Here is a 17450-nt window from a genome sequence, read left to right on the forward strand (position 1 = left end):
ACCCCTACAGGACACTCAGCTAGCTCTGCATGTGCTTGTGTGGGAATCCTGCAGGTGGTTCACTGCTGTTCTTCAGATGCTGTTTCAGATGATAGGAAATTTGTATTTCGTGAACCCTCGCCTCTCCATAAAAGGCCTAGTAAATATTTTTTTCTGCCCTGAAAGAAGAAACTCTGGCATGTTTCTTTAGAGGGAGTAAGTTATACACAGTAGGTTAAATCAATAAATGTCTGGTTGAATTGAATTTAAATTCAATTCAAATTTTCTTTTAGGGTCACTGACTTTGCATTTAACACAATTAAGGACTCACTTTTACCATGAAGAGAAACTAAATCCTATTTTATAAAGTAGTGGATCTTAGACATGTCACCAACCAGTCCTAGGATCTGACCATGGATAGACTAGCCATTAATTTCTAGAACTCGATTTCCTCACCTGTGAAATGGGTATAAAACCCTTACGGCTTCCTAAGCATACATGTGGGCAAAAAATGAGACATAATTCCACATGCGGAGTCTAGTGGTCCTTGGTGCAGAGAAAGAACAGATTCAACGTGAGCTCCCAGCCCCTTCCCCAGTGCATCATCATATAATGTGATATTTAGAATTTTAATTCAGGCAATTACTTAAGTAGTAATTGCTATTTGTATTTACATAGCTGCTTTGATCCCAGAAGCTCAAAGGGCTTACTAAACTTAGCATTTTAATAAATGTTTCATTTGCATTCTGCTGATTCTGTTTTCCCCCACCATAACTTGCAATTTTCTACAATGAGACACATAAGTTCAGGAAGTAAGACAATAGCTTCATGTGCGCAGGTATCCCAGGCCCGAGTTTTGTGTGTTTACGGAAGAGGGTAAGACTCCCTGGCCGGGTGACATATGAGCATCAGCTCACTTGCACCTGCTTCTTCCTGTTTAGCTTCTGCCCGCTATGCTCCCACCATGCTTTGGGGAGGCTCTGACAAGAGAGGTACATTTAGTGCACCAATGGATTTATACATGATCAGCACAACAAACATTATTTTAAATTGCTGGGAGAAAACGCAAAGCACGAAGCGCGGCACCAGTACTTAATTCTAATGATGCTGAATGGCTGGGACTGCACAGGGATGGGATTTAACAAGCTTTGATGTGAGCACTAGCATCCACCTCCCAAATCACATGGGCCGCTCCTCCCGTAAGGCTGCTGAATATTGATAAATACCTCCACCCCGCGCAACAGGGAAGTGGTGGGTTGCTATTGGCAATCTTTACCAAAGTGTGTTTTTTCCCATCTTCACACTCAAGGGTTTACCCTGGATGATTTAATTGTAATTTTCCTTGTGTAAGACAAATTAAAGAGGAGAGTAGGAATGTCGCGCCAAGCACATTATTCACCTCCTTAACGAATTGCAGCTCACCAAACCCCAGAGCTGCTGTGGCTGTGGCTGCTCACAGAAGCTGCAAAATGCAGGGGCCAGGGTCGGGGGAGTTGGGGGTTTCCCCATGGGATGGCACTGCACAGCCCGGGTGACAGTGTGAGCCATCCCGCTGCCTTAAAAACAGGCACAAACTCTCACAGCACCACCTTTTCCCAGCCAGCATTCACAGGGAGCACTCCCAGACCCCACCTGGAAAAACTCAAAGCTGCCAACTCAAGGTGGAGTTTGGAGGGTAGATTAGCATTCACCATGCAGGGCCTCTTGCTCACTCAGTTACTGCTCCATGAGAATGGAAGGAAAAGAATATCATGCAGAAATCATGGGAGAGTTTAGAAAGACATATTTCACTGGTGGGTAAGGGATAAAACATCTTCGAGACAGTGACAAGGACCTCCTGAGATGAGTGCTGGCCCAGTGCACAAGTGAGAACACACTTTTGTAGTGACAACTCTCTCTTTCCTTATTTCCTTTCATTGTTTTCCACTAGAAACCAGGTATTACCTATGAGATTTATCAATTAACCACAATAAGCTAGTGACACACACTGTTCATTTTAAGTACCTATATTAATACAAAGTTGGTTAAGGAATTTGATTTTTTTTTTTTTTTTTAGTGATCAATTCTATAGGCTTCAAACAGTTGAATTATCTTTAACTGAAGGTGTTCATTTATCATGATGGCTCCATTCGGATGACATGCGCAGATCAGGGTTTGTGGGTATATCTTGGAGGTATAGTGTGTGCACAGAATTTGTGAAGTCCTGAGTTTAGTATCCAGCAGCACCAAAACTAAACTAAAATGTGCTGACTAGAGTTCACTTTTAATCCTGCCACATCTAGGCACCTATGAGTAACGCAAACTGAGAGAATCAAGAGATAAGTATGGCATATAATTTCATCTTGCTTCCCATTTGCATGTACAAATGGAAAACTCAGGCTGTTTGTACATCAGATTCAGACTCATTGGAATCTGAACTTTCTTCTGATCCATAGTCTAATTTTGGCATGTAGAATAGTGAAGATAAAACACAGCATTTCTACAGGCAAATAAGGACCATAAAAAAAAAAAATCAAACAAACTTAGTCTCCTGGAATTAGACTGTCTCTTATATCCATTTGCTTTGAAATGTGCCTTCAGACATAAAAAGGGCCATTCTTCTGCTGCTTGCCTTCTTGCTAATCTATCACCTGACTGCAGCTATCTAACCTTTTAGGATGAAATTGAGCACAGGGCACCTAAACAAGCAGAGTTTTCTGTGTCACAGGAAATCTGTGCAGGCTCCAGAGCGGCCGACAAGAATGCAACAAATACCTTAAGTGCATCAGCTGGCATTTTTCGGCATACGGCCTCCCGCTCTGCCTATGGACAAAGATGTAATTCAATCACTCCATGGTAAACGACGGCAGCAACCTGGGGATGTGAGCAGCAAGTCCGGCAAAGGACGACAGCCTAGAACCTTTCCTTTAAAGTGATCTGTGGCTCTCTACTTTGAAAAAATGAAAGTCATGATGACATTAGAAGAGATTCCAAAGCAGGAACAATTAGCTTCCAGACATGCACTGCCCATGACGGCTCCAAACTAGGAATTACTGTCCACTATGCTAGTCTTAAAACTCTTGGAAACCAGAGGTTTAAAACAGCTTGGTGGTCTTCGATACCTGCCAGACATTCCACAAATACTTACAGGAGAGTTGCAAATGTTGGGGAAAACATATAAAGTATTTTCATAACCTTTCATGGCTTTTATGCTTGAACATGATACATATATATGTGTGCACATGTACAGATCTTCATGTGTGCATGTACGGTGACCTGAGACGTGCAGGATTCAGCAACTTACACAAACCTAGTAGAGTGGTACAGTGTAGTGTGTGTGCAGGTGTGTGTGTGTGTTATAGTCTGTTGTTCCAAGGGTCATGCTGAACAAAACAACAAGAGAAGATGATACAATTAAGAGTTGTGGTAAAGACATGCTGTATTTATGAAGCTTCAGCCACCATCAAAGGACATACCATTCAGTCAACTTCTTTTTGTATGGGTGGAAGAAGTCCACTCTAAAATAACAACTATGGGGCTGAAATGTAGCTCGGTGGTACAGCACTTGCCTATCATGCGTGAGGCCCTAGATTCGATCCCAGCACCAAAAAAGAAAAGACAAAAAAAAAAAAAAAAACCCAACAACTATGAAGTCTACTATAGTACAGATAAGAACTGGTAACATTTGCTCGCTGTCGTGCCAAGGGTTACGTCCTGTGTGTAACTGCAGGTGCATAGTAGGTTTTTTTTACACAGATGGCATCACCACAAATATATGAGTAATGCCTGTGCTGTGAAGTTTCAATGGCTATGATGTCACTAGATAACAGTAATTTTTCAGCCTCATGGTATCTTATAGTATCACCATTGTATAAAAAAACACCATCATTTGGAGCTAGGTGCTGGTGGCTCACACCTGTAATCCTAGCTACTTGGGAGGCTGAGACTTAGAGGATTGCAGTTCAAGGCCATCAGGGCAAATAATTCATGAGATCCCATCTCCAAAATAACCAGAGCAAAATGGACTGGAGGTGTGGCTCAAGTGGTAAAGCACCTGGTTTGCAAGCATGAAGCCCTTAGAACCACAGTCTCTCAAAAAAAAAAAAGAAACCTCCATCACTATTTACAACATAATTAAAAAAATTCAGATGCTATTTTCCTGACCTATAGATATGTTCCTAATTAAACTAGCAGACTTAAGGCTCAATATTTCCAGAAATATATGAAATTATACCTATAATTGCTTAACTGAAATATGTAATTAAACTTTTTTTCACTGAGTCATTTCCATTTAAAGACAAAATGTTGCTGGGCACCAGTGGCTCATACCGGCAATCCTAGCGACTCAGGAGGCAGAGATCAGGAGGATTGTGGTTTAAAGTCACCCTGGGCAAATAGTTCCACGAGACCCTATCTCAAAAAACTTTCACAAAAAAATGGGCTGGTGGAGTGGCTCAAGGTGTAGGCCCTGAGTTCAAACCCAGGTACTGCAACAAACAAACAAACAAACAAACAAAAAAACCCAAAAACTAAAAAACAAAACCCAAAATGTTGTTTAAATTTGCTTTTGCCTGACAGAAATGGCATTTACTATCAGATGTTAATTTTCAGAGTCTTTTTTCCTATGGCTGGAAACTGCATATGAAATATTTAAAAAACAGTAAACTGAAAAAATTTGAAATTTTAGAAGCATTATGTATATTCCATTTTTGAAAAGCATTATTAACAGAAAAGTATTATTAATTAAAAAGTATTATTAATACTTCTGGGTGCTAAGATACAATAACATGAACGAACAGCTTTATTTTCTTAGAATTCCATCCTAACATGATGGATTCCAGATCTCTAAAGCAACCCTAGCTTCAATTAATATTCGTTTGAAGCTCTGGGCAATTAAAAATATCTTTCAAACAAGGATACAGCAGTTGAGACATGGAGAACATACTCACGACCAACAGCAAGTGCACTCTGCATACCTGTGAGTGTGTCTGCCATGCACCCTTCTATCTCCCCATCCTTCAACCCTTCCCTTGGTGGCCAGCCCAAAAAGGCCACGTGCTTCAAGGACACACAATGAAAAAGACAGGTTCCCAGCCTTCAAGGGGGGGCAGTGTAGACTAACGTAAATTCTGTATTTTCTCAAACCACAAATCAAAATTGCCCACAGCAAACATGACTGTTCTCTGAGAAGGTGCTTAGAGCCAAGGAATTCAGCTCGTATGAAGTGAGCACTTGGCAGAAAGTCGGCCTGGAAGACGTGAAATCCAACCTCTCCAATGAGAGACTCCAAGACTTCTGCCCAGGCTTCTAAGCTGAGAGCAGCTCTCCAAAAGTGCTAATTCCATGTTGAAAAGGTGAAAATAATTAGATGCTTCGCACCCAAACCATACTGAATACATTCTTAGGTAATTATACACACATTCAAGTCACTTGCATTCAAGTCCAATTAGGGATCACTGTGATATGGCCGGGCCAGGCCACCTGCCCATCCCAGGTGGAAGACAGGGCTGGACACATCTCGGCGGCTGGTTCCTACCTTTCCCTTTTGGGAGTGTGGACCGAGAGCTGTCCATTGGTCGAGGCATGTGGGTTCATGATTAAGGAGGTCTTGGAAGGTGCAGAGGAAGACACACATGTCGTGGTCAGGTCCAAACTGCTATGACTGTTGCCTGTGGTTTCTTCTGCGGTATGAGCACTTGTCACTTCTTTCCAGAGCTGCTGCAGTTCTGTTGGAATCATGCCTGAAACAAACAAATTGGATAATTAAATCAATTAACAGCTAATTCCGTCCTCTTCAAACAGTAATTAAATCAAAGAGTCAGTAAACAAAGCCTAGTGTTAGGGGGGCTTTTTGGTGTGTGCAGGTTTTTCTCCCCCTCCCTACTAAGGCAAATACAGAAGCATTAAACCTCTCCTACTGAGCAGCCAGGCTGAAGTGCTCTCTTCACACATAACAGACACATGTGGAAAAGATTTAAACACTTATTTTGCAACAACTGTATGCCTCTATCTGTCCCAAATGCTGTTTTTCAATTTTTGGACAAAAAAAGGGTAAGGAGATGTTACCTTATTTTTCGACACACAGAAGGGCTCAAGATAGCCTTGTTCAACTACATCCTATGACAACATGAACCAGCAAGTGAATAATTTTTATGCTTAAGTCTTAAATGATGACAAATAGCTTTGTTATTAAATATAGTTTTTATTAATCACTTTTAGACATAAATTATGAATTCGTATCGTCTTCCTGAAATGCTTTTCAACTTTGAACAGTCAAATTGATTATACTATGATTATTTCATTAACACACCTATCTTCCTCATTAATTTTGGTTTCTCGTACCACAAGCTTAATTGATGGATGTGTCTACTGAAAAACTGTGTAACTTTTTATACAAGTAACACTATTATTACTGTCATTTCTTAGATCAATGCTAATGAACCATTGCAGACAAAAAATGAAAACGCAAAGTAAGCTTGGAGTAATAGAGTGCTTTTGTTTTTTAAGGGTGGTCAAAATGGACAAGGGTTTGAAGAAGGAAGTGTCAACCTGTAATTTTCCCAAGAAGAGACACAGTCAGCAGCCAATCTCACTATGGTGGACCTCTAAGTCCCACCCTGGCAGCAAACCTTTATAGTCCAGGGTGTCCACATCCTAACTGAATGCACATCCCGGAGCACACACAGAAGAAAGAGGCCCTGAATTGGCTCTAACAACAACAACCTGCAGCAGCTTCCTTTGAAAGAGTACCAAAAAGACTCCACTCTGCATATCTAAAGGCAATCCTGCCTCAGAACTGGACATCTGGCTTGAAGTCCATTGTTTCATTCAACTGTAACACAGCTCTCCTAGGAAGACTGCCATATTCTGGGTTCCTAAGAGCAGCCGAAACAGGCATGTTTCTTACCAAACCAAAGGTACGGAATTAAAAAAAAAAAAAAAGAGGGCTGTGTGCATTATATTCATTTGAAACACATAATAAAAAATGCCAAGGTCTAAATTTAATTTATTTTTGTCATTTAGAATACAATGGATAGATAATCATCTCAACGTGATCAGCCAAACATCTTTACTTTGCTAAACTGTTAAAGATTTTAATTATGCTAGCATTGGAGAGCACTGGTCTAATGAGGCAATGGACTCCAGAGAATCCGAGTGGTTAAGAACTGTGAAATGAGTCTGATAGGATTTTTTTATATTCACCGTGGATCGTTTGCATATCAAAGAGGAGTAAATTATTGCACAGCAGACCAATAACCTTCCCCGCCTTTCCTAGAGAAGCCTTAACAAAAACAGTTGGTCTCAACGGTTCTGCACGGAAATGTTCGGATGCTCAAGTATTTGCAATTAATATATATTATAAAGGAGGCTTCGACTGATACAGTAAGTGGTCAGATATCCTTAGAACGCATGCCCAACAGCCAAGTCGCTTTTCTTCTCCCTTCATAAACATCAAATGCCAATTATATTTTGATAGATTTTGTCCCAAATGAGCATTTAGTTATTAGGCATATTCAATTACAATTATGACTTGTCCCTGAAATTAAACCTCGGAGGCAGATGAAACAAAGGGAAAGGTCACTACCTAGTCCCGTGTCCGGTTCTGCTGCATCTGGGTTATTATTCTCAAACACCTTGCAAAGTGACAGGTGGGATGTGCCTGTAGCTAGCTGGCCTGCCACTACAGTCTGCACACTGACAATTACCCGAGAACAGGGCTGCCCCTCGGACCACTGTTTACTCAATTGAAACAACAGCGAACAGCCTGTGTGTAGATGACAGCATATTGATAGAAAACCACACAAGTCAACACCTATTTTTATTTTCTAGCAAGTAAACACATGAAAAGAACAAGCCAGGTATTTTCCAACTCAAACTAGTTGATTTCTGGGTCAGCTGCATGGGAAGAACGTGCCTCTAACAACTGTGCTCACACCTTCCTTCCAAGAAAAGAAGAACTTTGAAGCTGTTTGTAAAGTATGCTGTTTATCCAGCAAATCAGGACAAAAACAAAAAGCACTTGCCACTTGTTACACCAATAATGACAATAATGTGACTCTTCTCTCCTTTCATTCCAATAGCCTAGCAAGTCAGTTTTATCGTCCATAGGGGAGAAGTGATACATAGTGTCTTGCTGAGTGACATGGTGGTACTTGTGGGTCAAACCTCAATGTGATGATTACTCTTAAGAACATTCTCAACAGCTGTAACAGGGAGGCAGTCAAATCTCCCCCCATCTTCAGTGCTTCTCCTTGTTAGAGATGCTTGACAATTAGCTCAGTGAATACCACCCACCAAAAGATGCTGGTATTCGACAGCCAAAATCTCATGACAGAATTAAGACAAATCAAAGGTAAGCCAGTCACTCATCAGACCACAAGGATATCCAACTTCCAGAAAGCATGCATTCCTTCCAAAATTGTAATGAATAACAGTAGAAAGTTAAACAAATCCATTAGCAGGTATATAACCAAGCATGTAATTTTCTCCTACCTAGAGTTTATATTTTAAAAACTGAAAAGGCTGGAATGATAGCAAAAGACTATTTCTATATGAAATGACTGGTACAGGGGAGGATAAGAGGATGAAAGAAACCAGAGTGAAAACAGATATATTAATTATGCAAAACAGAACAAGGGCCTACAAGAATGTGAATAACAACAAAAATTATCCATTTCATAATAGAAAACCTCTAGGGGTTAAAAAAAAAAGGCCTTCAAAAGACAACTTTCTATTCCTATAGTTTGGGATTTACACACAGGTTTAAAGTAATTTAGAAAGGCCATGAACAGGTATATAAAAGAATCCTGATGATTTTATTATGAAGTAGGCATTTGAAAAACATTACCCTTGTGCCTTGCTACATTTCTTTTTTTTAAAGGATAACTGGTCCCTTCATTATAAAAGAAAATGCAGGCGCAGGTTTAAAAAATGTATGTTGTGAGGACAGGTGACAGATTACTGCTCACGGAACTCAATTTTACAACATCAGGTATCACTGGCTCAAAGACAAACAGAGTTGATCAACCTTTTTTTGTCCTTGTACATCCATACCCAGGTGACCATGTTCAAGCAAGCAGAAAGTTGATTTAAACCTCATAATGACATCAGTTTTAAGCCATCATCTCTCTGATAAAAAAGAATTGTGTTGTATTCCAACATGAGTGAATTCACAAAACCACTTTGGATGAAGGGGGAGGGGAGATAAAACCAACCTCCCGATTTGCAAGACCTGGCAATGACAGTGGGGTTCACTTTACTGCAAGAACCTGACTCCAGAAATGTTTACATTTATGCCATCTTGGGCACAATATGGACACCCCTTAGAGTCTAAATGTGCTTCTTCCCAATGTTCCAGGGACTAACAGTTACAGTGGACTGCTAAGCATATCAATCAATGCCATGGCTACTGATATGTTACTGCAGAGATTACACTTCATGCATCACCACATTCATTCCTTTCACATTACACGTGAGCTTGTCTTGTCACTGCCCAATTGCCCTCTTTTAGACAGCTTAACTGATGTATTGTAACAATGAACCTTAGTGAGCAAACGTAATAATATAGGAGCTGTGGCAAAAGATGAGAGAAGGTGAAGCTTGGGTTCAGAAGATGTGTCAGAACAGCCTGCCATGTTTCAAACAATAAACCAGAGGGTGTAATTAATGTATACTGTAACATTATGCAAGCACAAAAATGACAAAAACACCTTAGCCAACATGGCCTTCCTTTCCACCTTGGATGATCAGTTACCAGAGCTTCCATTTGGACAAAAATGGAGGAGGTACTTCTTCAGTTTGAAGCAACTGAGGAGTCATAGCACAAAGGAGTGGAGAAGCAAGTGAGAAGTCAAAAGAGGGAAACAGGACGGTCTCAAAAAAACAGAAACAGAATGAAAGCCCCATAAGGGACAGACTTTGGGTATGGTTAACCCCAGAGAAAAGTCAAACACAGACACACCTCACTGGCTGTACTTGACACCAAGTTACTAGACAAGTGATCAGGCCTACAGCAACATAAAGAAGGTCCCAGCCTTTCAATCTTTTTCAGAAGCAACTGAATCAAAGATACCCAGCCACTTTCCTTTAAGGCACATTTATACATTCAGCCAGTTCTACCGGAACAAAAAGGAGTGCAAGCCTTCTGGAAGCAGCTGAAGTCCAAAGTACCTTGTAGAGTTATCCTTTGGCAACTGTGGGAACCCCCGCTCAGACACAAAGACCCAAAGATGGTAAACTCCCTAAAACAAAATAGCACCTCTGCATAGCACTAATGCACATCCTCCCATCCTCCTGCACACAATTTACTTATTTGGTAGTACTGGGGTTTGAACACCTGATCCACAACACCAGCCATTTTTTTTTTTTTAAATTTGGGGCTTTATTTTAATTTTTTCTTTTAAGATGCTGCTACATAGCTGAACAGAATTGGATTGGTCTTTTACGGCATAAAATTAATTCAGTCAGACTGTCCATTACCAGTAGATGGATTAGCTGAGAAGCCCTCCAATCCTGCCCTGCCCATGCCTTCACACTCTGTAACCCGACTCATTAGTCCTGACTCCAACCTAGGGCTCACAGGAGGTCAGGACAGATCTGCGCCTGTGTGAACACCAGCCATTTTTGCTTTAGCTACTTTTCAGGTAGGGTCCTGTGCTTTTTTAACCCAGGCTGGCCTTGAACCGAGATCCTTTAGATCTCTGCCTTGTCCTGAGTATCTGGGATCACAGGCGTGAGCCACCACACCTGCTCTCTCCTGTATACTTTAAATCACCTCCAGGTCACTTATGATTCCCTAACACATATCATGTAAATAGGTGTCATATTGAGAGTAAGACAAGAAAAGAAGTCTGTGTAGTTCAGTACAGACACCAATCTTCTTTTTTCTTTTTTTCCCAGGAGTATTTTCAATCCACGGTTGGTTGAGTCTGCCAATGTGGAACTCACAGACATGGAGAGCCAGCTACTTGGGTCAGGAGAACTGGATTTTAAAATACAGGTATGATGTTTTCTCCTTTCTCTGTAGCTCTGAATAAACCATGTGCTTCCATAGTACACAGGTTAAAGTCACAGTGCTGAAACCAAAAGCACACCCTACCACTCTTGTAGTCTCTCTTGTTTCCGATGTTCAACACCCCTGGCACAGAATGCACTGGCTTTTTCAAAAGAGATCCATGAAATCTATGAAATTCTGTATTTCAAGGGACTCCAGTCTTTGAAGAACTGGAAATGAGCATACAACTAACTTGTTCACAAAAGAAATGGCCAATGCAAAAAGAAAGAAAAACAAATAAAACCACCCTTTTTTTTTTTTGTAAAAGTGATTGATTTCAATCATCTATTAAAAAAAAACCCTGAATTTATCCGTTGATATTAAAAAGCATCATTTATAACAAAGCATCACTAAGATTTAAAATAGAAGTTACATGGTATAAAATGTCATAAAATGACTAATAGTAGCCTTCAAGAACATTTCTTTGTGGTTCCAAACTGAAATGCTACAAGATGGATTTAGCATTCAGTGTAAGTACAAAGTAGCATGTCATCCCTGTCTCTCACCTGTGCAGCAATGGTAGCACCCCCTCCTGCTAAGCATTCAGACCCCCCAAGTCTTCCTCTGGCATTCAGACCCCCCAAGTCTTCCTCTGGCAGCAACAGGCTTTCCAACTTCTGCAAGAACCCATCGCCTTAGTTTTTTTTTTTTTTTTGGAAAGTTTCTATATGCATGTTTTAAGTGGGTAATTTCCTGGATAATAAGCTGGAAGAGACCAACCCCTCCTGCCCCCTGCACCTGCCTGAAGCTCCCAGAGCCACCTTGCCTTCAGTGTAGTCAATGCATACCTTGAGCCAGAGGCTGAAGGGGAAGGGCAGGCTGCCCGGGCTGGATTGTTAGGAGGCCTTGGCGCTGCAAAGACAGGAGGTGCTGCTGCTGGAGCTGCTGCATCTGTAAAAGCTGCTGCTGAAAAGCCAACTGCTGGGTAGCCACCTGTTGTTGCTGTAAGAGACCAGGAGGGAGAAAAATGAGATGGCTGCTTCCCAAGGAAGGTTAAAAGTGTGCACGGTTCAAAACTCACCGTCATTATCAGATACTGAGAATGGTCACTAGAGCTCCTGAGGGCTCCATGTCAAGGTTTAAAAGGGACAGAACATACCACCTCTGAGGGGGAGTGATGGGGGGTGGACTGTGCTTTCCTTCTGCTGCCTGCTCCCCTAGAAGATCACTCCTCCCTCAAGCCACCTTTCCTTCCAGCTGGAAAAGCCTGAGTTTGGTAGTCAACATGTGAACTTTGAGACTTTGAAATCTGTAATTGTTCACACTAGGGAGACAACTGCCTCACTCTAGTCCAGAGAAATTTGAACCCTGAACCTTTGAGGTGTACAAAGAACAAGGTGCCTCCTTCCTGGCCTGCATGGGTAGGAGCCTTTAACTACTCTGTTTATCATTTCTGACATAAATAAATGAGAAAAAAATCAGACCTTTGAAGAAGAAAAACTTCATCTAATATTGTTAATTAGCCATGACAAACGATGAAATAACATTGTAAATCTTTCATAGAAACAGCCACTAGATTTTAATTACACACATTCATAATTTAGCAAACAACATCGTACTTGGCCAGGAGTGTTACATATGAACGACACTCCAAGCTTCAGATCCTTAACTTGGCCTTCGTCTCATACACCCCTAGGTCTGCTTGCTGGTCCTGTGTCCCCGCCTGCTTTGTTCTTGAAAAGAAGGGGCTTTATGGTATGATAAATATCTTTGTTGACTGGACAATGACAGGAGGAAAACTTTTGTTGTGTAAAACATCAATACATCATTCCTGTGTTTAGCAGGCCCTGCTCCAGCCAAAAAAATTAATGTAGATTTCCTCAGTAATTATCTGAGTGATAGAAAGATAATACAGCACAGTAGTACAATAAATAGAAGGAAATTATCTAATATCCTTAATCTGCTAGGAATCATACCAAGGTGGAGGTCCACATTATAGCTAACAATTAAAAGGGAAAAATTAACCCTTCCTAAACTGGAACCAAAAGAGAAAAAAAAAATCCTCAAGAAAACACCAAGATCTCTTCCTAATTTGGGGAATTATTCACAAGGTCAGAGAATTTTGCAACTAAAAGGACTACCCAACCCTGTAAGAGCCTGCCTGTTCTGGTTAATAACTATACTTTACAAACAACTGCATTCACTTAACCTAACACATGACCTTGATCTGATACATCCATAAAATGGAATGTACACCGAGACCTTCTGAGGCAAAGTTCAAAGGAAGAGAAAAATGGTGGTTTCCTTTCAGTCTCCATGTAGCTTATTTTACAGTAAAAACCATCATTCTCATATTAGCAACCAATTTCAGACTTACTACCATGCCACTGAGAGAGTTAATTGAGTTTCACTCCAAAAAACAAATTCTATACCGGGAACAACAAAAATTTAAATAAATTTAAATGAAAAGCCAGTGTTTTCATTTTAAGAACAGCATGCCTAAAATGATCCAATTGTTTTCACCCCTTCCCAAGTTATCACATTAATGTAAAACCCAATGATAGTTATATTTATGTCAAAATGATTTTTTCACTTCTTCAACAGATATTAACTCAGACAGTTAAAAAACGGGAGGGGGAAGGAAGAGAACCAACATTACACAATAAAAGAGGGGGAATTAACTCTTGTTAAAGTAGAATATAATGGGGGGGCAGCTGGAGGCAGGGAAGAGTATTTCCTGGCTTACTGTAAATGAAATGTTTTAAAAATTATGTATTTATATAAAATGACTGGTGCCTTTTCTGTTGTCTCTGTGGCCATCCCTAGGAAAGGCTCATGAAAGCTGTCCACGTCTGAAAAGCCAGGATATAAAAGTATACAAGGCCCATTGTCCGAAGAAAGAATTTAAAAGCAACACTGGTTGCCAAAGTGTGCTCCCCACCCAGTTACCAAACACAGGATACGAGTCCATTTGTTTACTTCTCACAATTGAATGCATACAAAAAAGGTCTCCGCACAGTCCCCTGACAGGTCAGTAGTCAGTGTTAAAATGCTCAAATGCCCTGATAAACCCTGCATTTCAGATCCCCTCCCTAGAGCCACAGTCAAAGGTCTGTTTTCCTTCCTTCAGCTCCTCCCTACGCCTAACATAAACTGTCATAACTGCCGGACAAACGGCCCTTTTTAAAACAATCAACTCAGCCCACCTCACCCCCACAGGATAGCATCTTTTTTCTGAAGCTTGATTTAAAGTGAATTCTGCCTCAATTTTCCACAAGACTTTCTGTCAATCTTACGGGGGCGGGGGGGGGGGGGGGGGGGGCAGTCCTTCAATGGCATATTAGGTTACATCTCCACCCCCATCAATGAGCATTTATCTTCTAAAGGTGACCTTGGGTTGGACCCAATGTGGAGCCAAACTTTCCCAAAGAAACATTTCAAGACAATTTTAGGCAAAAGAGAGCAAAGGCAAATGGTTGTGATCAAGGGTCTAGCATCTTATGGCAGAGGTAATCAAAACAAACAAACAAAACAAAACTCAGAGGAAAATGTACCTGAAGATATAAAATTATGAGCCACTTATGACTGGGGGGGGTTCAGTAAATTAATATATTTCTTCCATCTTTCAACATCCAAGTTCAAACCTTGTTAAAATCACAACCACCAAGCCACATCACGAAGCTGCTACCATGTGACTCCATTTCATTCTAGCACTAAAGGGCCTCCATCTTTAAATGATAATTTGGAGAGACTGAATCTTCACATGTCAGGAAGATGGAATTCCTAACCACTGTTAACAACAGATCCTGGCCAGTCCACTGGTACCTGCCACACTCAGTGAAATCTAAAGTGACTCTTTCTCTCCACTTGTGTGCCTCCCTCTAGGGATATTCAAGGCCACATCTCCTGGTCAAGTTTGCTGAGAAATATATGACACAGCATGGACCAAAGCAAGCCTAGTGTCCTGCAGATGCCAAAATGTCCTGGAGATACCGGGTCTCACCTTCTCCTGGCGTAGACCAAAGTCCTCTCTTGTCACTCTCACTCCCTGCCCCATCTCAGCTACCACTATCATGTCTGCACCCCCCTTCTGACAATAGCAATTTGGGAGAGTTAACTTTTATCCCTCATTCTGCTGTGGAACTTTCCCGATCACATTTCTTTATCAGCCCTTAGAGCTCATCTGAACTTTCATGTTCCCCCAGCATGCAGACATGCATTCCAAACTATGTCTAACAGACCAAATAAGAGGTTAATAAGAAGTGGCAACAGAAAGGAAGAACACAATCCCTGGTAACTGATAGGAATGACAGTGGCAGCCCTTTTTTGTTTGTCTTCAAATATAGAGTTAAAGATCTTTAAAAAACTAAATTTTGATGCCTTTGAAAAGAACGAAGCACAAAATAACAACAGGGGGTTATTGCCTGCGAGCCACAGGGGAGAAACTCCATAATTCTTATTCTCCCTTTTGAAGGCTGTTAGAAATCTGATTCAAAAAAGCAACAGCAGAAGGGGGAACCTCTTGAGGCCGTAACCATTTCCTGTGATCATGCATAATGTGCTTCAAAAGTGGGTTTTACCAATTCTGTTGATCAATTGCACCTCCTTCCTATCCCTTCTTTTTTCTGCTGTGTTTACATCTGATGTGACTCAATGACAAGCACTGTCTGAGACTGTGAAACAGGCCTGTCATGTTGATTTATGGGCGCATCAAACCACAACTTGTCCAAAGTGAAGCTCGCAGTTCATTAATTAGAGAGTTGTGACTTTGAAGTCAGCTTTCAGACTGTGGTTTTTAACATTTGGCTTAATTTATATGCTCTTGAATGTGGATCTCCAAGGAAAAAAACTGAAATTCCCTTCTTGTCTTTGAACTTCTTTTGACCGCACAATAATCATTTCTTTGTCCAGGGTGATGCCTGCAATCCCAGAGTCATTAACGCGCATTGAACTGCCTCTGATGAGTAAGCCCTGCTGAATTAGAAAAACAGCCAGGAAAACAAAGCTGAGAGCCTTCTGCACAGTGATATCTCACAATTACATGCCTTCCCTCCCTGTGCCATTTCCATTTTAATTACTGTTAGTCCTTTAGATTTACATTTTAGACACTTTTTAATCTGTTCCCTTTTTTATTATAGCAGCACCGGTAGCGGGCCACTGTACTTAAGGTTGTGTCAGCATTTTCATTAAAACACCTCCTCCCCTTTACCCCAAAACTGCCCCTACTCTATGGAGGTTTGCAGGCAGCCTGCTAAACAGGACTCCAGGGTGAAAACTTGACAGAGCCTGGCATATATACCCAATTTGTGGAGAGGGAGGAGCTGGAGCAGGGAAAACATCTGGGTCACTCCTGCGTGTAAAATTAGTACTCCCCAGCATCCGTACTCATGCAAGAGACAGGGACGTAGAGCTCCCTGGTGAAATGTGCTCCATAAGAATGAAAGTTGTGGCCAACTGCTTAGGGCCAGCAAAGAAGCCATGAAGGAGGACGATGTGCTGTCTGTGGAATTATAAATTGTGTTACCCCATGGAGAACACCTTGGGCTTTTGGACCACTGTAAGAATGTGAGCTGAGCTGAAAATTCTGGATTAGATAGATGTCCTGAGGCATCCGAGCCCACACAGCCTCAGCCACAGGCACTGCAGAGCAGGTGAACTAGAAACTCCTGAGAAGGCCTCATCACACTCAGGCTAGCAACTACCTTCTACCCAGGTAGTGCAGCCTAATGCAGTAACTTATGTACACTACAAAGAACTGGACACATAGAAACTTTTATAATGTACTATGTTTTTTCCCCAAGAAAATACATATACCCACAAGCCAGAGTCTCCCCTGACTTTACCTCGTGCTACCTAGAACATGCCAGATATGGACAACTTGCAGGAGGAAGTTAAACAAAGATGGAGCTATTTGATCAAGTTCTAATTTTCTTGTTTGTTAGTCCAACCTCACAAGAGGTTAGTCTGCCAATGGAAAAGGCCATCACCATCTGCCCAAACTTTCTGAGTTGGCAAAAAAAAGAAAAAAGTGTGTGTGTCCTAGAAAAATTTTACCGAAAGCACTACACTTGCCCTTAGCTACATGCTGGGTCTGCAGAAGGATCCAGGACTGTTCAGCCCATGATCCTGCTCCCGGTCCTCACAGGGGCACACGTGCGGCAGGGGTGTAAAATATGTGGCAGCCAACAAATGGAACCCAGAAAAATCTGAGAGCAAACAGGACAATAACTCTTGGTCTGAAAGCTGAGAAGCGATAGAGTCAGCTCAGTTGTGCAATCATTTAAAAGATGAATGACAGTTTAATAGCACTAGATAGTCCTCGGGGATCTGTGGTTTGAAAGTAAAATAGGTATCACCGGTACCTCTTTCGGCTGTTTTCCAGCATGCTGCTGTTGGAGAAGTTGGAGCTGCAACTGTTCTTGCTGTTTTTTATAAAACTCTTGAAGCTGCTGCTACAAAGGAAAGAGAGGATGGTAAGTGACGGAGGGCAGCGCCAATC

The 17450-nt window shown here is 41.3% G+C and overlaps 1 protein-coding gene across 15 annotated transcripts in view; it reads right to left on the reverse strand.

The window, feature by feature from the left end:
- The window catches only part of Foxp1 (forkhead box P1), a 414133-nt gene that overhangs the window by 71843 nt on the left and 324840 nt on the right, over positions 1 to 17450 (reverse strand). For 13 of the 15 annotated variants that reach the window (XM_074044240.1, XM_074044238.1, XM_020168305.2 and 10 more), the window contains 3 exons: positions 17314 to 17403; positions 11800 to 11953; positions 5495 to 5699 (listed from right to left, as the gene is read on the reverse strand). In XM_074044240.1, the coding sequence (XP_073900341.1) occupies positions 5495 to 5699; positions 11800 to 11953; positions 17314 to 17403 (449 nt within the window). The remainder of the gene's footprint in view (positions 1 to 5494; positions 5700 to 11799; positions 11954 to 17313; positions 17404 to 17450) is intronic. The other 2 variants (XM_074044237.1, XM_074044236.1) reach the window with 1 other exon arrangement.

The sequence above is a fragment of the Castor canadensis genome, chromosome 10, assembly GCF_047511655.1.
Source record: "Castor canadensis chromosome 10, mCasCan1.hap1v2, whole genome shotgun sequence".
Lineage (NCBI taxonomy): Eukaryota > Metazoa > Chordata > Mammalia > Rodentia > Castoridae > Castor > Castor canadensis.